Source organism: Cygnus atratus, chromosome 1 (assembly GCF_013377495.2).
Source record: "Cygnus atratus isolate AKBS03 ecotype Queensland, Australia chromosome 1, CAtr_DNAZoo_HiC_assembly, whole genome shotgun sequence".
NCBI classification, from domain to species: domain Eukaryota; kingdom Metazoa; phylum Chordata; class Aves; order Anseriformes; family Anatidae; genus Cygnus; species Cygnus atratus.
Window position 1 is genome coordinate 3654256 of NC_066362.1, and position 20732 is coordinate 3674987.

Here is a 20732-nt window from a genome sequence, read left to right on the forward strand (position 1 = left end):
GAGTTACACGAGGCTTATATCAGAGTAACTGAAAGCTGATTTTGGCCCTTTATGTTCTGTGCTTCGTAGTCATGTGGTGCTATTTCCATAAATCATGCACTTGAAAGGTTTTCTTGCTTCCTGCTTTTACCAATCAGATCATATAAAATGCAGATGAACCGAGCTTCTGGTTTATAAGCCTAAGCAGAACACCCCCTCTAAATCCCCTTTTATCACGCCGGTCCTGGTTCCCCCATCTGAAAACAAGATAGCAAGAATGACAAACTTTGACTAATACAATGGAGTTTTTTGGTCTCCTCCCTTTCTTATTTTGACCTGTACTTTGCTTTCGTTATAAAGTGAACGTAGAAATTACCCTGTGGGAGTGGTGAAACTGCAGCAGAGAAACAAAAACTATTTGGATTCTTCCGAAAGCTATTCATTCGCTTGCTCTTCTTTTTATTAACGGCTCGAAGCATGCAGTTTGTCTTGTTCTGACTACGTATCCCTCAGCAGGAACGGAGGTAATGCTTTGTGGCTCTTTCATTTTAATAGTGCTTTATCAGAAAAGGTTTTTATGTTTTTATCATTGTTATTTCAGCTACTTTGAACGCGTGTACACAGCTATACAGCTGCCTGGTGGGCATATTTCTATTAATCTCAGCGAGCTCCTTTTCCAGTAACTTTTTTTTTTTTTTTAGTAGAAGAACGGGGCTTTAGGTTTGGATCCGGGCTACGCAGGTGAAAATCTCAATTCTCTCCAGAGAAGGATGCAGAGCTGCTTCCAGCAGCTGTCAGCAAATTTGCAGCCAAAATCGAGTCTATAGCAGGTTTTTGTTTTAATCATACCCAATACCTAAAGAAACATCTCTCTGTGCTGTTGTATCACCAGCACTTTCTGTGCTGGGGAAAGTACGTTCCTGTAAACTGATGAGCAAGTTCTCGGCGCTGCTTTCTCTGCAGCAAGGAGGTATTTTTAGCAAGTTGTTTCAGAAGCATAGAACTTCCTAAGACTTTTAGTGTTGATACACTGCAAACGCAGGGTTGGCAGCAGGTAATTCCGAGAGGATCCTTCCCACAAAACCGTGCCCGCTCCTGCACTACGGGTGCAGGTGGTCATGGCTCCGAGAGATGGGGTATGGTAAGGGCGAAAGAAAGTTTTGCTTGGCTGGTGCCTGAAGTAGGAGTGCTAAGAATGTCTCTGAAATACTGCAAAGTAACTTTATGCCCCTTAACGCCTTCGCGAGGGTTTTGCACCGGGGGGGAGGAAGGAAAGACAAACGGAAATCCTTTAGATTTTGCTAAGGTTTGCCGTAGATAGCCATTTCTGGACCTGTTCCAGAGGTGTTTATTCGGCGTGTTTCTCCCTTTCTCACGTGAAAATGTTCCCGGTGGTCTCACACAAGGAGTTAATCCCAGCACATCTTCAGCACGGGCAGCAGCATCTCCTGCAAGCCGCCAGCCCCGGGCGGTGCCAGGCGCTGTGAGCACGCTGCCCAGGGCTGCCAGGGGCAGGAGGAAGCCGTGGCTTCGATGGGACCGCTTTAAAGAGGCACCAGGAGGGAACGACCCTCTGGTTAGGTGCCCTGGTTTAACAAGTGTTACTAGAAGTTTGGCAGTACTTGTGTGCATGGCTCCTAATATCTGCATTAGTTTTTATGGCTGGAATACAGGTCAGTTGGTCTCCGGAAATGCAAGTTTTTCTAAAGTGCTAAGCGAGAACTGTTTGTCACTCTTGAGTACTCTGAAAACAGCAGTCGACTGCATGGAATGGGGAAAATTTACATCAAAACTTAGACGTAAAAATTCCAGTTCTCTGCCAGCGATCCTGGGCATGGCGTTGCATTCCTGTGTGCGGCAGTTCCCCGTCTGGACAAAGATCAGTCGTACCCACTTCTCTCTAGTGGCTTCACGCTAAGTGAATGAAATCAAATTCACTTGTTACCTGTGTCGTGTGAAAATAGTCTGTGAGAGCTGAGAATTGCCGCAGCTAGGAATTCTTCCGAGTGACAGGGTAAGCAATACACGATTAATTGCAATTAATGGCTAAGCTGTGTTCCTATAGCAGTTAGTGCCGATGCTCAGTGCTTCCGTTGGGCTGCGAGCAGATCAGAGCCCCAAACTAGGCTGGCTGAAGAACAGGATGAGTTTGGTGGATGATGGTTATCAACATCGGTGCAATAAGATCGGTTTAATTAAAACTCTGCAGTCAGACGTTGTATATTCTTGTATTTCTGCTGCTGTGCTAACAGGCAGAACTCAGCTAACTGAGCAGCCGGCTGTCCGGTGCCAGCAGGACTTTGACACCTCCAGTGTGCAACCCAACAGGAAAAAATCGTGCAAATGAATTTGTTCAATAATTAACTGCATGTATGTATATTTCTTTTAATGAGTATTTCTCTGGACTTTACAAATAACTATTGAAAGGTTGGGTTTCAGCTTCTTTGGTCAAAAGTAGTACAACGTGTTAAAATACGTTTGCTCCATGTCAGAAGCTGACCAAGCAGTGGTTCAGTGTGCTGTAGGAACAGTCATATTGCCTCTTTTTATTCTATTTCAGCTGGTTTTGTAAGTGGTAAGCTATTTTTCAAATATGTATACACACTACGCACATATATTCTATTCACCAGACATTACATACACGTATACACATTCTCCATCCACTTCCAAGCGACGAGAGGAAAGCTTGACCTGCGTGTGTGGCAAGAAACGTGGACACGAGGAGAGCAGAGAGCTTCCCGCTCCAAGTATTTCTCCTCGGCTTGCTAGGTCATGCCTGGTGCATATTTGTGTGCCTCAGTTCTGCTGTCAGAACGAGGAGGTTAGCGTTTGGAATTGCTCACAGGATCAGAAATTCTTGAGCGATTCTAAACCCGTATGAAAACATGAGATGGAAATTTCTGAAAAAAAAAAAAAGAAAAAAAATTGTGCCAGCGTTTTAGACCAGCTTTTATACCTGAACTAAAATTTTGCAATAATGAGTTGCACATACATGCAAATACAGAACCTACCTCTTTTTTGTCCTTTCTTTCAACTCTCTTTAACCACAGCACACATCAAAGTGTTACCAAAAGACTGAGCGTAGGAATTTATGTTTGGAGAGCATTATCCATAGATGACTTCATGTTTATTCCAGCCTTCCCTATTTTCAGGTTCTGAAACTCTTTTGTAATTTTTTCCATTTGATTTGAATCGAAGCCATTTTGAAAAAGCAAATTATTTTGGATTCCTTAATGCAAACTTCCAAAATTTACCTCCAGCTTTAATAAAACTCTACTGCTCAAACTTTTTTTTTCCTAAGCTGTAGAACACAGTGAATGAGAATAAATAGAAGCTGGCATGTTTCTTCTTGTGCAGTTTTATTGGTGTGCATGTTTGTTCATTTGTCTGTTAACTTGTAGAATTCCATGATCTTACAAAGTGGTTTGCGGTTTGGTTTGAATTGGTGAGACTTTCCTATTTTTCACATTTTAACCGTTACTGACATTTTAATGCAGTAGAAACAATGCCGCAGAAGAGCCACAAGTTTTTTTCTTTGAAAATAGCCATTAGATGTTATGGTGCTTTATTGCCCTGCTTTTAGGAGGTTTTAGGAGTTTCTTGATGGATTTCTGGGCATACCTTTTATGGGGCGTTACAGAGGCACATTGATCTGTATTTGCATGCCCAGCTGCCAAAAGCCTGCTAACAAATTGGGTGACAGACACCAAAATCTGTATTTTCTTCACATCTCTGATTTGTAGGGTTGGCTAGAGCACTTGCTGAATTTTAGGTACAATCCCCGGGTTGCTCCTTTCAGGATTTGACTCTTTACCTCCGGTTGCACAGTTACACGTTGTGTCTTCTCCATTCCTTATCTCACAAGTGAGGGGAGCCTGGCTGGTGCCCTCGGCATGGAACTGAGCCGCAGCACGTTGAGCTTGGTTTGCTCAGAGCTGTGGGACTGCTGGAACGCCCAGGGGCACACGGACAGCTGCATTTTCTTGTAAAAAGCAGCACTGCGTGCTGTACACGCTGTAACAACAATACCACTGAAGCAAGAGGTCACATTGATCCACGCTGGAGTTCACCAGTACTACGCTTTGCACTGAGGTCAGTAATGAACTGAAACAACCTTTCCAGCATTTGCTTTTCCTCCTCGCGGTGCCAGCGGAGGAGCTGGGAACGGCCTCCTGGAGTTTTCAGGGAAACTCATTGTTCACGTAAACCCTGGGAAGGAATTTCCCTTCCTTCTTGGCCTGCTAGGTATGCAGTGAACCATTCAGTTTGTTTTAGCTGCATACCATCTGCATTTTATTTTTGTTTTGTTTACTGACTTTCCGCCCGTGTTGGTACTTCTTTTAGCATGGGTATATTGTTGTGTAGTCCACCTTTGTCAACAGGGCTCTGCCACTCTTTGTTCGCTCCAAGCAGCCTCGCGTTATGCAAGTTGGGGTTTGGAACAGAGCTCCTCATGGAAAAAACCTGAAATTGGGGGAAATTCTACCTGTATTGTGCCTGCAGTAGAATGGGCATTGACTGCTTTGATTGTTTAGAGCTGCTGCTGTTTGTCTGGCATGCGTGCAGTTCTGTACTTTGTACTCACGTAGCACTGTGTGCAGGGACCTGCAGTCCTTGGGGCGCGCTGCTCGAGCGAGGAGCACAAACCCAGCTTCTTCCTTCTCCACCGCTTGTGGCTCCGTTCAGCATCTGCTTTTACTTTCCCTCCGCTTCTTTCTCCCCGCTGCTTTGAGCTTTGCTGGAAGAGTCGCTCCTTCCTGAGATGCCTTTAGCCTCAGTCACCGCTGTTTCATGGTGAAGCTGGTGCCGCAAGGAGATCCCAGCCCCACAGCACCAAGGATCCCAGCTCCATGGCACCCGGGCTGTTGGAGCTGGAGGAGCCCCGTATGCAGTTGGGTTTGCGATGTCCCTAAGCGGACCGTTCAGGTGGTGACTTCGCTGTGGCCAAACACCAGAGCAGCGATGCTGATTCTGGACTAAACCCTGCTGCTGGAGGCTTTGCAGAGCACCGTGCAAAGAAGGTCAGCAGCTCGGCACAAACCTTCAAGGCTGGGTTAGAGGAATGTGACCCTGTGGCTCCAGGACCCAGGCTACATCCGCGTGTTCCTGCGGTGCCGTGGCCAAGCTAATCGAACCACCCCGAGATGCCAGGAGCTGGCTTTGCAAAGAATAGCATTGTTATTGATGGTTTTTCATTAACTAGGTTGCCCCAGCTTCCTGTTACCTGACATACTTGAGAGTTGACTGTGTTGTATTATGTTGGAGTTCCTTACTGAACTTCATGGTCCAGAAGTTTGGCTGGCTTCTCTTCGGAGATAGCTCCAAGCCGTGTTCTCAGTAGCATTCATGATCCAAACATTCCCAGGTTGTTTTGCTAGACAAGCCTTTAGTATAACAGTGATCAAAATCTAAGTCACTGTGTTCTTTCTTCAAAGCTAGGTGAGAATGAGAAATTAGTCAACGTTCACTAAATAGAAATTCCTTCTTCTGTACAGAGTTTGCATCCAACAGCACTGTGATGATAGGCCTGGATGACCACGCTGAGTAGAATTGTCTCCTACCAGGAGTTCTTGCTGTTAGGTAAATCAAAACATGTTTGTTCAGAGGGTGACTCATGGAAAGCTAAGTAAAAGTTTTATAATTGGATCCTTTGGAAACGCTAAATGGCACATCACAATGAAATCGTTAAAGTCTCCTTACATAAATTGTTTATACGCTGCTAATCCTCTTCTACAGTGAGAAGAGCACTAAGTGGGTCTTTAGTACAGAAAGGAAGTGCAATCTTTGTTACCTGTAAGTACGATCTTCAAGCTACCTGTGCTTTCCTGACCTCTGTGATTGGGCTGAATCTGAGCGTACTGCCTGATTGTAAATCTAAAGATCCTACCTGAGCCCAGGTGGAAGTTTCTGATGCAGAATACTTCCCAAATCCTTCCTGCTGAGCAGTCTGGATTACACTAACCATGCAATGGAAGGAAATAACACAAAATGTATTTTGCCGTCAGTGCTTCTGCAGTGAAATCCTGTCCTTTCATGCACTGTGCTGTACCTTATTGCCAAAATTACCCTGCAGTCCTAATTGATCCTCTCCGTTTGCATACCCTCAAAGCCCTCAGTCTTCCTTCTCGAACACTTGCCTGCTGAAGCCTGGGAGAGACCTTTGGTAACCGTTACTTGCCGTGGAGAGCAGCTGACACCTGTCAAAGGACTGATAAAGAGCCCTGGACGAGGTAGCTAGCCTGGTGGGAACGAAATGGCTGGGCTCAGCTGGAAAAATTTAACCTAAGAGCTTAGGATCTGTCGTCTTTCTTGTGGAGTAAGTGACAAGGAGGTCTAGCTTTCAAAGGCACTGCAGCTTTATAAGGCATAGAGAAGAGAAGATCCGTTAACTTGCCAAAAATGTCTGCATTGTGTGTACGACTGGGGGGGCTGGAGGAAGCTCAAGCAGAGGCTGAAGAAAGTTGGGTGAAAACAGACTTTGGGCTACCCAAAGGCTGACCTGTAACTCCGGGAGGTGCGATGACTGAGTAAGAGTGGTGCGGCTGGGAGGAAGTGTGCATAGTCAAATTTTCCCTCCTACTTCAACATTCAAATGTGGATCGTAAATATAGAAGGTGCTGCCTTCGTTGGGTGACCGTTCCTTGGTACTGCTCATCTGGTTGCTCCATAGCCTTACTTTTCAAAGAGGGAAATAACAAAAGGTATCATTGACAGTGCCAGAGTGAATTTGCTTATACACATGTAAGCCTAACTGGTATTGTGAAATGGAACGAGTGGGGCATAGGGAATTTCCAGATCCCAAGATGAAAATAATTTCAGAGAAGTATAGACAAGTTTGAAGCATTACCACGGTAAACGAAAGTTGCTAGGTCCTTTTTTTGCTGCCACCCGATTGTGTACTTTTTGGCAGTGGAGATGTTTTTTTTTTTTCATGAGACTCAAAAAAACATGAACAAACCTGCATGGATTTTATAACACATGATACCTTCACTTCGGGATCACGGGATTTGGGTTGGAAGGGACCTCAGGAGGCCTCTAGTCCGACCTGCTCCGAGTAGGATCAGCTGTCTCTGGCCTTTACTTGGTGCCATTGCTGTAACCAAACTTTTAAAAGTAGTTGTGATTATTTAGCCTTGGTAGTGAAAAAAATCTCAGGCCGAATAAAGGCCACTGATCAATTAATTGAGTTTTCAATCACACTTTTTAATGAAGTACTATCTACTTTCCAAGAGCAGCTGTGCCTTTCTGCATGGAGGCGAAGAGGATAAAGGGAAGAACAGACACACCAATACCAGACTTCCTTTCACCGATCATCACCGTATGGATTTTCTCCACTTGCCAGATACACTTAAACTAAATTGTAAGTTATTTCAGCTCTGGGGCTGCTCTCTGAGACTTGTCACAGCCCAAGAGTCAGCTCAGTGAGGTTCAAGGAGCCTGATGGTGTAGGGCTGCTGCAGTTTCAGTGACCATTTGAAGCTTGACATGTGTTCTGCCCACTTGTTTTCAACACGTGTGGGTACCATTGATGAGCATGGTTAGGAAAGTGTATACTTCCACGTATTTTTTAATTGCTATTTTTTTCCTTTTGGTATGATGGTGATGAAAAGTACCTAGGCAAGGCTGCCTGCTTGCCTGTGGGCTGATGGTTGTAGGACAGGCTTGCTTTCTGTCACTGCCCTCTTCAGGACAGACCGTAGCTCATCTCTCACATCCGTGTGTCTCCCATCTCTTCATGACCTTCCCCGGTCGCTGAGGCTGTGCCTTCGCAGTCCCCTTACCGAGCCCTCAGCCTGCAGTGCCTCTGAAAGGCACGGCCCCATTTTGATCCCATTTTTGGACGCTTCACCAGGCAGGATTCGTGCAGCCAATGGACTAGGTGGCAGGAAGACACACCGGGTTGCCCTTCAGCAGAAGTGGGTCTTGCACTGGATTCAGTTGGGCTTGCTGGAAGCGTTCGAGGTCTGCTAGGTCCTTACCTAGCAGAGTGATTCAGGCACATCAGTAGTCTTCATGAAATCAAAACAATTGGGACCTTGCTTGGTAGTAACATTCGTTTTTGAGATTCCTTTAAGATCAGCAATAATGCAATTACCCAAATTTCATAGGTCTTTTTGAAATCTGATTTCTTGAATCCATGTTTAGACATAATGGACTGACCTCAAGAGGTGAGAGCATTCCCAGTGAGGACCGAGTCCTGCCTGGGCCCCCCTGTCCCACAAGAGGTTGGACCTGGTGGTCTTACAAAGTCCCTTCCAGCCCCTGCTGTTCCATGATACAATTACTGAGTTTATTTGACACTAGAAGTGGCAATCTTGTGACACCTTAAACTAAATGGACTGGAGAGAGAAGTGGGAAACTGGATTATTTTTTTGTCTGTAACTGATGGAGCTCAGCAGGACAGGAGAGGAGAGTTCCTGGGTACCAGCAGAGGCCTGTGGAGAGATGTGGGTGCGTTTACCGAAGGCAGGAAACCTGTGACACATCTCAGAAGTATCCAGCAGGTTTGGAAGGAGAAGAATACAGATAATCCCTTTGAAAAGCGGGAAGCTGTGCGTGTTGAAAGCGGTCCTTGCCGCAAGTGGCAGCTCTCAGCACTGCTTGGCACTGCGGCTCGGCCAAGCAGTCTTGGCACAGAACCTGGCCTTGACCAGGAAATGGTTTTCTCTGCAGCTCAACGTCAAGGGGAGGCAGCTTCGCTTCTCTTTGAACGCACACCTGGAGAAGGTGGTTTTAAAAATGATTCTGCTTGAGCAAGTTCATAAAAATCTGCCTGGGTGACAATAAATGTTCTTCGGCTTTGCCCTGAACAGCCTCTTCCTTTGAAGTTACTGTAGCTTCTTTGTATGATGTTTGTGTTATTGGGAGAAATATCTCAAACCCAAAGATTTACAGGGCAACATCCATGTTATAGAAGACTCAGAGGAGAGGAGAAACAAAGTTATAAACAAAAATGAGTACTCTGATCCCAAGACCAGGTTTACAAGATGAAGGTATTTTTCCCTGCTGGGTGTAGCCCACATTTTCCTGCGTAATGGCAGCCACATCTCGAATTTAACAAAATCTTTGTTCCTTTCCATTCAGACTCAAGCTGCAGAAGAATTTCTCTTCTCATTGGAATCAACCCTTGGCTGCAGTGGAGAGAAAGGATGTCTGAAAGTCTGCATTATGATTTCGTTGTGGGATCAGATAGAAGTTGAGGATGCAGCTGAGAGAATGAAAGGTTTTAATCTCGGGCTAATCGTAGTGGTAGCTGGCAAAAATGGGCAGTGAATGAGGGCTTTATTAAAATATGTTCTCAGGTGTCAGTGTTGGTTTCTGTCAGATCTCTAACACGTAGCAAAACTGTTTGAGGCGTGAATGCAGAAGAGGCTTAAACCTTTGGAAGAGACTCTCAAAGCCAGCAGGAACACCCTGGTAGGGTTTTTTTTCCTTGAGTCCTGTTGGTTTTCTTTTCAGCGTTCCTCTTTGCCAGATTTTTAGTTCAGGGGAATGCATCCTGTCCTGCAGTGTCACCCCCAGGACGCTGGGGTTTGCTCGCTGAGCTCGCGGCGTGCAGCGCGTGCGATGCCTGAGGCCAGTTGGTCGCAGCAGCTGATGCCTCTCCTTCGTGCTGCAGTGAGGACGGGGCTGGCTGGAGGGAGCACTGCTGGAGCAGCGTGGAAATAGGGACCTGCCCCCTGGTAGGAACCACACAGCTGTAACAGGTAACTGCAGAAATAGGGAATGACAACAATGCGTTACCATTAACAAGGCATTCTGCAAATAAAAGGCAGGTACCCCTTCAGCTGTTGGCATTACGCCGAGGGGAGCTGGGGCACAGTTTTCAAGAACCATCAGTTCCGAGTTCATGAGAACCGTCTGCAGCAAACGGCCAAGCAGGGTGTAGCATTGCTGAGGGGATTGGGTAGAAAGCTGGTGCTCTGGGGATGTGGAGCCTGCCGTTACCTTTGACATCTGCGGTATTATTTCAGTTCACTGCTTGCTTTCTACGTGCGTTGGTTTCCTTTTTTTGCAGGGTAAATCTGAGGACTTCAGGCTGTAAGTGTGACCGAGGAAAAAAGCACAGCACAGGGAGGTTGGGATGGGAAGGATGGGGTTAGCTGAGCACTCCTAAAGGAGGTTTGCCAGAGGTGTCGCAGAGCTAGGTGAAGGCTTCACTTTGTCCTGCCTTGGTGCAGAAGGAGAGAAGATACGGCCCTAGCTTTCAGCCACAGGAAATGCAAAGATAGAAGTGCGGGTAGCTTGATAAACAAGGACAGGAGCCGTAATTAGTGCTGGGAAAGCACCCTCGTGTTCTCCGGGCCTCCTCGTGGAGCCGTGCGGTGCCAGCCAACGGCAGAGGAGCCACAGGTTGGTGCCAGCGATTCATATCCACTCGGTGGAGTTGCTTTGAGATTTGCAGATGATACAACTGCTAAGTGCTGTTATTAATGTTTCAAAGCTTCTGGCTCCCGTTTCCATATGTGGATCATCAGGCTGTCTTCCCTTGCCATTTTAAAATAATTGGACGACCTGAATATCTTCGAAGTAGCTTGAGTTGTTGCTCAGGCACAGGCTTTACAAATGAAATCTTTCATCTGATACACTTAATGTTAATTTTCCTTCTGTAATGGGATTCTCTTTACCCAAATTTACATGATCGAGCTTGCAGCCTGTTGGAGATGTTCTTCTCTTCCAGTGGTAAATGTGCCCGAGCATCTCGCAGTATGTGGTGAGAAACACGTAGGTAGCTGCTCGTGTGTCATGCGCCTCCGCGGGCAGATAAACAATGAGGGGTTTGTGCGGTTGTTGCTCCAACAATACTTCAGAAAAGCGCCGGCCCGCCTGGCTGTCACTTCTGTTGTTGTACTTTGCTCTTGGTGACATCACTGGTGGCAGCTAAATGAAGTGTGTTAATTGTTAGATGCTCTGTGACCAAGGATGTTGACTTTTCCCAGCAGCCAGTCCTACTCAGCCAGTTCGGCAGAAGAAGCTCCGCGAGCCAGAATATGGCCTCTTGGTTACACGTACTGGTGAGAGAGGAGTCGGTCTGTTTAGATGGGAGGTAAATAATTAAGGAGAACTAAAAGCCATGTGAATCATCTTTACCTTTTCAACGTCTCCCTGCTGATGATGCAGAGTCAGCTCTGAAATTAAAACCCTCCACTGTGTTAAAAGTTGCTTGTGATGCCTCTGAGACCAGTACTGGCATGGGGAACAGTGCTGTTCTCCAGGATCGTTTCTACAAGGTGAGGATCTCCAAGTGCCTTACGAGTCGGGGGGATCAGGAGGTGTGATGTGCCATCACGACAGATGGACAGACAGATTTCAACTGGGCATAGCCCATACCACGGCATGTACGCCGCCCTCAGGATGAGCTCTTTGCCTCATGCATGAAGAGTTGACGTTAATTCTGCCAAAACCATCCCTCCTGGTCCCTCGGCTTCTTCAGAAGGCTGTCGTGTGCCTGTGGTTGTCCGCTGGGGAGGCCTGGCGGTGAAGTTCAGGGGACTCTTGTTACTAACCCTTGGTATGCTCAGACCAAGATGGACTGCCCAGGGGGTTTCCAGATACAATATTTGAAGTGAAGCGGCGCTGCAGAGGCCAGGACAATGTCATGAGCTTAAACTCTGTGCAGTAATAACTACATCCTCCCGGCTGTCCTTGGGGTCCATCCTCTTCTCAGCCTGCCTCTCTGGATAGGGAGAGCTTAGCCCTCGATGCTGTGCTCTAGAGACAGTTCCTCAGCGGCACCCATTTCATCTTCCTCCCCGAATCACCTCCTTCCATGGCTGTGTCCTCGCCAGAAATGTAAATTTGAGGTCACAAATGGTGCTGGGTAGTGCTGAGCTGGAGACTTGCTCGTTTACATCAGTAGGAAATGCAGTCCGGAGCTGGTGGTGCACTTTGAACGTCATGCCCTTAGCCATGAGATGATTCTTCCTTCCTCATAAACATCCTTTTATTAAAGTAGGAGGATATTGCAGGATAAAATCCACTTTCTGCTTTTTATCTCACTGCGTTTACTTTCCAATTATTTCTATTAAGAGTGAAAATAGATCAATCGCTTCCTTTGCAGGCGGGCCTGAATTCTTCGTCCCCCTCTCATAGACAAGGCCTGTGCTGCAGAATTTCATTTGCAAATTGGAACAGAAGTCTTAAAACTCTTAAGAGTCAACACGCTAGCTTGTGTTTCTCCACTTCAGTGAGGAGACAAAGGAGAAATGTGCGCAGTAAATCATTATCAAAAAGCTCTCATTTTCTGAAACACCTTGCACAGCAGCTTAAAGCAGAATTGGAAAACAGATTCCTTCGTTACCATCGGGCAGGGCTGCGAGGTTCCTGGCTTCCCTTGAAAAGGGAAGAGCCCAAGGTAAGGTAGCTGTGTGCAGTCAGGTGAATCGTGCTGTGGAAGTGGCCGTTTCCTTCCGCTGGCCATAAGCGGAGTCCTCGTGGCTAACAGGGACACATCTACTCTCTGAGCATGCAGATATAAGTGGGATGAATCCCAGTTTTCCAGCCTGCTCCTCCCTTCGAGTTGGAACACGGCATGTTGAGTTGTCTCACTGGCTTAGGCAAAACGTGGAACAGGTTTTCAAGGGTTTTAATTTTAACATAGGAATAACCTGCCATTTTTTCCCCTGCCAAATCTTGCAGTGGGGATTGTAATGATGCTGAGAAAAGAGCCCACCCGTCCGAGCACTTGCAGTTCTTGTTGAACGACGTCGAAACGGTAGGAGCGTGTTTGGAAGAGGCTCGGTGTCATCCAGTGCAAGCCTGCGTTTCGGGACAGCCGACAGCCCGTCCTTCCAGCAGCTCTGAAAACAGAGCTCAAATTGCTGTGGTCCTACAAACTGCTGGCTTCGCGGGAATAGGAGCTGTACCCAAAGTGCACGCCTGAGGGGACCGGAGGGGCTGACCTGGGGCTGTTGCAGCATGATGTTTGCCTTCAGGTTTCTTGGGTTGTGTGTTCAAAGCAGAGGCCTTGCTGGGCTGCTTCTGCTGGATGCTGCTGCCCACGTGGCTGTGTTGGCAGAGGCTGCAGACATCAGCGCAGAAGTGGGTACTCTTGTGCTTTTGGGGAAATATTTGCTTAGGGTGACACTCAACATGTATGTAAATACACAAGTAGCACCAAGCTGATGGATTGGGAAAGAGCAGGATTCCTAGGGACAGGAATGGAGCACGTTGTGGTCCTTCCCTGAAGCTGAGACCGGTGAGGCCAGTTCCGTGTACGTCGTCCGTGTAGTTTGGGGCATCCTTCCTGAGCTGAATCCTACATACAGAGGGAAAACAAAGTTGTTTGCCACAGCACTGGGGTTGAGCTGTTAGTTATTGGAAGGGGAAGGCTTCTTCCATCTGGACAAGAAGTATCTTTGCCATTGCCCTTGGGCTTTATCAGGAAAACTTCTTTCCTGCTCGAATATAAATTGACAGTTGTTTTTTCACTGGCATTAGTGCCAGTTCCAAGGACTAAGTCAAGTGGTGAAGCGATAATAGTGAATTTCTAATCCTCTTTTTACTGGAGTTGCACATACAGGGCATGTGCAGCGCGATGCCATGACAAGTACCGTGCCTGAGTTACGCTGGTGCTGAACTGACTTGTTCTTTTGGAGGCAGCGTTGGTCGGGGCAGAAACATGCTTGTGCTCATGCACCTCTGAAGTGGGCTGATGGAAATTAAGGAACTGGCAGCGAGAACAAGCAAGGAGCCTAAAGGAAGCGGCGCTGCCAAATGCTGCCGTCCCTGCCAGGGCCGGTACCAGGGCACAGCGAGGCACACACCGAAGTGTATCGGTGCAAGAGGTGACTTGCCCACGAAGCTGACTCAGTGGGTCATGGGCTGTGGTGTTTGCTTCTCTGCCGTGGAGAGCTCGGGTCCACCGCTGTGGGATGCAAAGTGCTTGGCCCTGGTGGAAAAGCTGGGTTTTACGGTGAAAAAATACTGTGCTGGGGCTTGGCTTGGTCTCGCCCTGTTGTTAGGTTGTGCCCTGAAAGCTCTCCCTGCCATCAGTTGATGCTAGTGGTGTGCTGGAGTGGTTGTAAACTGGTTTTGTGTCTGGTTTTGGGCTCTCTGGGGTCTTCCAGTCCCCTCCATCTTCCTGAGCACAGTGAAAATATTTGGAGTTTTATCAATACCAGTGACTTGGCTTTTCAGGCAGGAAAAAAAATCGCTATTCTGAGAATTTTAAAGCATGAAGGCATCGGATAAAGTACACCTCGGGTGATACCCAGCCTGCCACGTAGGTTGCTTTCCTCCAGTTGCAGCTCTGCAGGCTACATCCCACCTCCTGGAGTCAGCGGTGCCCACGGGGCGCAGCGAGCAGTGGTGAGACGTGGCCTCGTGCCCCCGAAGCTTGAACTCGCCCTCCTTTCCCATCTTCCCTCTCCAAACCCCAACGTGCACCCGTCCAGGCTGCGGAGTGACGCGGAGAGGCCGCACCGAGGTCGGAGGTTGTGGTGTCAGCGCTCGGGACTCGTGCAGCGCTGCTCTCAGCTGGCTGGCCGTGCCCTCCCGTGTGCTCACCTTTTTACACGTGGTTGCCTGCCTGTCGTCCTTCTCCGGCTGCTCACGGTATCATTTTACCTGTACTTTTCCATCCCGGGTGAGGGTAGCAGGATAAACATGGTGTGATGCAGAGCAAAGCCTTACTGTAATTTCGCAGAGATGCCTAGAGCTTCAAACGTGCCATCTAGTGGTGTAAACACAGCACTCCCCATCAAGGAAACCCCCCCCCAAATCCACCCCCTCGTACTCACTGCTTCTGAAATATGCCCTCGTTCTTGGCGGAGGTAACCACTTAAAGGTTCCTGCTACCCTGTCGGTTTTTGGAGTGCGTGGACTGAGCTCTTAAGGGACTCGATAATCAGGAGGAGGAGCAGGGAATTTTTTAGGCTATTCGACAAAGTATATGCTAACTCGAGAGGTCCGTACCTGCATGTCAAGAAAACAGTTTCTGCTGGTATTGCCTCCCCTTGGAGGAACCGAAGGGAGTTTGCAAACCAAATGAATCTTAAAGTTAAAACACTTTTGTTTTGGTAGGGAGGGGGAGATAATACTACTAATTCAGTGGTATACAATGATCCATCGACAGAGCCCTGTCGCGAGAAGCCCTCCCTTTGCAGATCAGAACTAGGACGTCCACTGCTGCAGCTTGTAACCTGAACTATTTTGTTCTCCACTTGGCTAAAGAAGGCTGCACCAAATCGCAAAAGACTCCAAAATCTTTCTGAAAACCCTTCTGAAAATCTTTCTTCATCACCAAGGTAAGAACAGGCCCTACAAGGAGGAGCGTTAAAAGGCACGAGGCTTATTCCGCCATTTGGCACGTGTGTGTGATGGATTACGGTCTGAATCCAGTCTGGCGTGAGTGTTTGTCCTCACTGTTATCTCCGGTTCGAGCTCTGGCACCGAATTCGAGTTGCGCAGGTTGGGCTTTGTGTGCTTGCTGTTCCTAGGATTCTTACCTAGAGGTCATCGTGTCCTTTGTTACAGCAGGCAAGTTTCTTTCTGTTTGGATTGGGTTATGTGATCCATCTGCTGTAGCTACCAGAGGACGGCAGGAGAGCGTTTCTGTGCTCCCTCGCTTGCCCCTCAAGTCATCCTTTTCAGAGCAGGGCTGGAACTGAGCCTCTCCTATCAGATCCTGCAGCTCTGAGCTTCCTTTGTGTGTGCTGCTTCTGTGTAAGCACGTGAGACCAAATGTAAAAAATAACAACAAAAAAAAAAAACCACGAAATTTCCAGCACTGAGATTGCAAACTGCAAATAATATGGAAGGAAGATGCTTGTAGGGAGAATAAGGGAATTTAAACGTCTAAAAATAGCCAGCAAGCTAAGTGGGAAGAAAACTAAATGTGCCAGCATTAAATGCTGGAAGTGTATCTGTCCTAACTCGAGGTCTGCTTATGTAGCTTGGATAAAATGCAGAGAGAGGATTAAGGAGAGAAATCAAACCCTAGGGACGAGCAGCATCTCTTCGGCTGACTTTTCCAGGGACGGTTTGAGTGCGGTGCTGAGCCCCGGGGCTGCGCTCAGCGCCCTTCTGCAGGGGGAGGCTGGGCCCTGCACCCATGGGCCAGAGCACAGGTTCTGCCCGTGATGTTTCTGCCCAAAACTTCGCAGTTTACAGGCTTCAGGATCAGCCCCAGAAGAAGTTAACTTTAAATGAGACGAGGTTTAGGTCGCAGCTGGTTTAGCCCTTGAGCTGCCTCCTCGTGGTGGCACAACATGGGAGGGAGCCAAGAGTAGCAGGGGAAGTGAAGTGGGAGGTGCTTGTGCCCATCAGATGGGACTGATCCTTTATTTGGGTGCGGGCTCCTAAATGACCCCGAGGTGGGTACCGTGGTCTCACTGTCTGCGCCTCTGTGCGTGCCTCCAGCTGCAGGGAGCCAGTGCTTGCCCCAGCTCACCTCCGACAGAGATGCTTTTTTCTGGAGCAGACGCCCAGGTGTCCCCCGTGCCCCACGCAGACCAGCAGAAAACATCACTGACGGCTTTCCCTTTTCCTTTAGTGCCTGGGGCAGGCTCCCAGCGCTGCCTCCTCCTCCCCAGGGACTGGGGGCGAGCAGTCCTGCAGGGCGAGCAGCAGTGATGGGGGCACGGTTCAGAAAGCTGCTGCAGTTGGCAGAGGAACAAGGGTCCTTCAGAAGGACGAGAAAGCAGCGCATCTGTAATAATAATAATTTTAAAAAATAGGGAAAAAAAACAACAGCCCTGCATTGGGAAAATTCACATCATGCATTTGGAAATAGCTGTCTTCGAAGGTGCTTGTTGTTTTAATTTTTCCGTCAGACTTAGGCGAGTGGTTTAGGTAAGCCATTTCTGCTGCTACCCGATTTTTCTTTCAAGGAACATGATATTTTTACGCTAAAAAAGCGGCTGCTTCTTACCTGTCATCTTTTCTTTGGCTCGAATGGGTTTTGATTTTATGGCAGGAAATGTTGGACTGTTTGTGCCAATGGGATGCAGCGTCTGAGTTTATGACCCCAGTGCGGGCCTTTTATTAGTAAAATTTAATGTGTAACAGGGTAATTCCGTTGCACCTACTACTATGCTGGCTTGATTTTGTACAAAATAAGCGTCTACTTCCTTGAAGGCCTTACATAAGCACTAACTGGGAACGAGCCCAGCGTGTTCGATCACAATAAAGGAGCTGATTCAGACCGGGCTCTTTCTTAGAAATAGTCGTAAACAAGTTTATGTATAGACACTGCTCTTATATACAAAACTCGCTGAAGAAAATGTTTCGAAGGACCAGGGGATCTAATATATGGCATAGGGACTCTGCTCAAGCTGATGGCTGACCAAACCTGTTGCCGTGGCTCGAGGCAAGGTTTAAAAAAGAGAACATCTCTGAAATGCTGGTGCACGGAAGGGGCTGAGCTCTAAAGAGCTTTCTGCTCGTGCCAGGAGAAAGGCATTTGATAAAAGGCTTGGAAACTCGGGCTGGCATCCCACACGTGCAAATCCAGGTGCCGTGCGTGTTGTATTTGGGTGTCGGGGTTGTTTCAAGCCGGTCAGGACCGGCGTTAGGTGCTTTGATCCGTCGCTTTCCTCGCCTGTGCCCACTTGCACGCGAGATGTGACAGCCCCCTCTCCCTGGAAGTCCCCGCCGCCGAGCATCACGCGCTGGGGAACAAGGAGAGGACTGTCATCTGGGGGGCTCTCTTCCCCCCCGAACCAGGCAGGACCCCAAATGATCCCGGCCAGGGCTCACCGATGGGGTTTTATCTCGAACAGGTACGAGCGGCGTGAGGGCTGCGTGTCCTGAGCTGTGCTGCCGGCTCCCGCTCAGCATCGCCGGCTAGGTGCAGGACCAGACGTGGGAAGCCTCGAGCCTTTGTGATGGGTTTGTAAGGACGGTGCCTCGCCTCCTCCCTAACGAGCTGAATTGTTAAAATATGTTAATGGCAGCAGACACAGGAGAAAGGGTGAAGCAATACCCTGACACGTTGGATAATTAGATCATCTCCTGCGCAGGAAAAAACTCGGGTACGAAACAGGAACAAGAAATGCCTCCCTCCCCCTCCGTCGAGGCACCAGGTCGGGCTCTTTCTGCGTGCAGAAGCAGGTTAGACAATCAGATCTTCAGCATTAATTCCTTTTAGTGAAATTCCCAAAGATTCGAGGCGCACGTATGGGCACTAACGGCTACTAATTGCCTTGCACTCGGCTGTTGTTTTTTTTGGAGAAGTTGGAGGCTTGTTTCGGATGGCTGAATTCGCGAGCTGCGTATTCGTGATGAAACAAACAAAAAAATGAGCGCTGCTGGCCTGAATTCGTAAACAGCGCCGTGGTTAATGGGGTTTCCTCGCTGAAAGCCTAGTGAGTGCTGTCCTGAATAGGAGTTAGATAAAGGGAATTTCCTCCAGAGGTGCAGGATGCTGTGGATGCTTTTCTCGTAGCCTTTGTCATTCTGGCAAAGCGGGGTTTGATATTTCTTCAAAGATTGATTTATTTAAGGTAGCAACTGCTTCATAATCTCCGCGATAGCAGCGGGGTGGGAGCTGGCACCCATGGGGGGCCGTGGCAGCGACGAGCAGGCTGGGCTGTTTGAGTTGACTTGTTGATAAACACAACCCTTGACTTCTGTTCTCTTCCTTAATCGCTTCCTTCAAAGAGTTAACTTCCCAAGCAGCCACAGATTAGTTCTCTCGGTTGTTTTAATTATTCTTCTCGTCACGCACAGTGAAGGTCTCGTGTTTGTGAAATGTCTTCTTTTATTTTTGTGCGTGTGTCCCCTTCCATCGCTGCTCCAGCGATGCTGGCATCGCAGGCTGAGCCGGCCGCGGTCGTGTCCTTTTTACCCACTTTCACCTTTTTTTTTTTTTTTGAGCACCCTTGGGGGTGACGCGAGCGCTCCGCTCTTTGGGATTTCAGCGAGGGAGAGGCTCTCGCGGGGGCCTCCACGTGCTCGCAGCTGAGCAATTTCCTTTTGTCCCGCTGGCAGGTGACTCAAAGCAGGAGCGAGCAGCTGGCCGCGCCGTTAGCCGGTGGCCACAGCCTCGGGAGATGAGTTGTGGAATTTCCATCCAAGTCAGGATTAGGCTCAGGAGATGGCAGTGGCACAAAGCACGCCGGGGGAGCGCAGGAGAAGAGGAAATCATTCACGGCGACTCATCCTGTGGTTGGGTGATTCAGGGGTCTGCCGGTGGTGGTCACAAAGGCACGTGGCTTACTGCATCGTCTTTGTGTGCTGCACAGGATGCAAACTGTCTCCGAAAATTAATCCTGGCCTTCGGATTTTTGTCCGGTGAATTATTTCCAGAAAGGAGTTACTGTATTTTCTGGAACGAATATTGTGAAATTCTTTTCTTTACAGTGGGCGAGTTTTCAGCTGGTGATTTATCAACCAAGTATTTTACAGGATCATAGTTAAAGGCTCTTTTTAAAGAAGAAAAAAAAAAAAAAGAAATATCCTGTGCGATAGGGAAAGTAAAAGCATCTCGGTTTCCAAATGATGGAGGAGTAACCGAAAGAGCTAGTTCTTGGAATAGGAGCTCCATTGGCACTCGGTGGTGATTTCCTGTGCATTTGCTGCGAGAAGCACTCGGTGATGTGAGTAGGTGGTACTAAAGGGTTATTACGAAACCAATTTTCAACCAGACGTTTTGAGTCATGGATCGGGAAGAAGGCTAGCAGCTTCGGAGCTCTCTCTTTGTTCGAGCAGCGCGCCTGGGAGGCGCAGGCAGGATGCTCCCGGGACGGAGCGGGGACAGGTTTGGCACCGGGACCGTGCCCTTCTCCATGCCGCCGCGTGCCTGCGATGGGCACGGGGCTGTGGGCTGGAAGAGCTGGGAGCAGCGGGCAAGGTGCACGGCGAGCGCTTCCCTGCCTGTGTTTTATTTGTAAGTATTTGCTCGTGGCTTTTCCCAGACGTGAGAGACAAAATGGAGCTGTGTCAGGACGGATGTCTGCGCCAGGGCGAGGTGGTTTTTTGGGAGCCCGCTCGGTTCTGTCCTGCGAGCAGCTGAGCTGCCACTGGCAGCAGACAGTTGGCTTCTCCATCCGGGGGGGGGGAAAAAAAAAAGCGAAAAGGCGGCGTTTAAGGGAATTGGTCTGGCTCCTAAACCGAAGGAATTGTTGACCTACTGACTCAGTTATGAAGAATTAGGGAAACGGTCTTATTGTGGTTTCTTTTGTTGGTGGCAGATTCAGAAGACGTCTGTGAGCGGCCGGGCAGGACTAGCACAGGAGAGGTGCTTCTGGTACCTGCTGCCTCTCGCCTGGGGCTTGTGCCAGCAAGGAGCCGAGGTGCCGACTTCACATCACACCTGGGCTCGATTTCGGATGCTTCTCCTGGCAATGCAGGGGTAAGTTTATGAACTTCTCCTTTTCAGTGCTAAGATGCTGTCTTACTAAATGTAATGGAAAGAAATCTCTTTCCAGCTGTGTGAGCGTGGCAAGGTGTATTCGTTGTGCAGCAGAGCAGCTCTTACAGAATGGCTGGCTGGCCTGTGCGAGTTAAGGAGTCTGGAAATCAGGGGGCACGCTTTGATCTGGGTGGCAAAACCAATCCCAAATGGCTTTTCCCTCCCCACTTCCACCTGCAGACCTCTGCTGACGGGGGTGCTGGGCAACCTCTGTGCCCCAGCCGTGGGACAGAACCATCCCAGAGGCCCTGCTGCTCTCTCACATCCCTGATACTCGTCGCTGAATGAGCAGGGCTTTGGTTTTCTTGAATTTCGCATGATAATCGGATGTCCGTGCCTGGCATTTAATGATACTTTTCCTGAAATACGCCTAGAATAGAAATGTTATTTTTAAGTG

The 20732-nt window shown here is 48.4% G+C and overlaps 1 protein-coding gene and 1 long non-coding RNA gene across 3 annotated transcripts in view; both read left to right on the forward strand.

The window, feature by feature from the left end:
- Nucleotides 1-20732, forward strand: part of LOC118249468 (uncharacterized) — a 118527-nt gene that overhangs the window by 76926 nt on the left and 20869 nt on the right. Inside the window, exon 5 of the mRNA XM_050708069.1 lies at nucleotides 20115-20275. Coding sequence (XP_050564026.1) covers nucleotides 20115-20275 — 161 coding nt within the window. The remainder of the gene's footprint in view (nucleotides 1-20114; nucleotides 20276-20732) is intronic.
- LOC118249470 (uncharacterized) lies at nucleotides 3852-10906 on the forward strand. 2 transcript variants are annotated; one of them, XR_004779097.2, is made up of 6 exons: nucleotides 3852-4071; nucleotides 5475-5559; nucleotides 5716-5772; nucleotides 6089-6209; nucleotides 7210-7339; nucleotides 9064-10906. It is a non-coding gene; the product is annotated as an uncharacterized LOC118249470 (long non-coding RNA). The 2 variants fall into 2 exon arrangements; XR_004779098.2 differs by lacking the exon at nucleotides 5716-5772.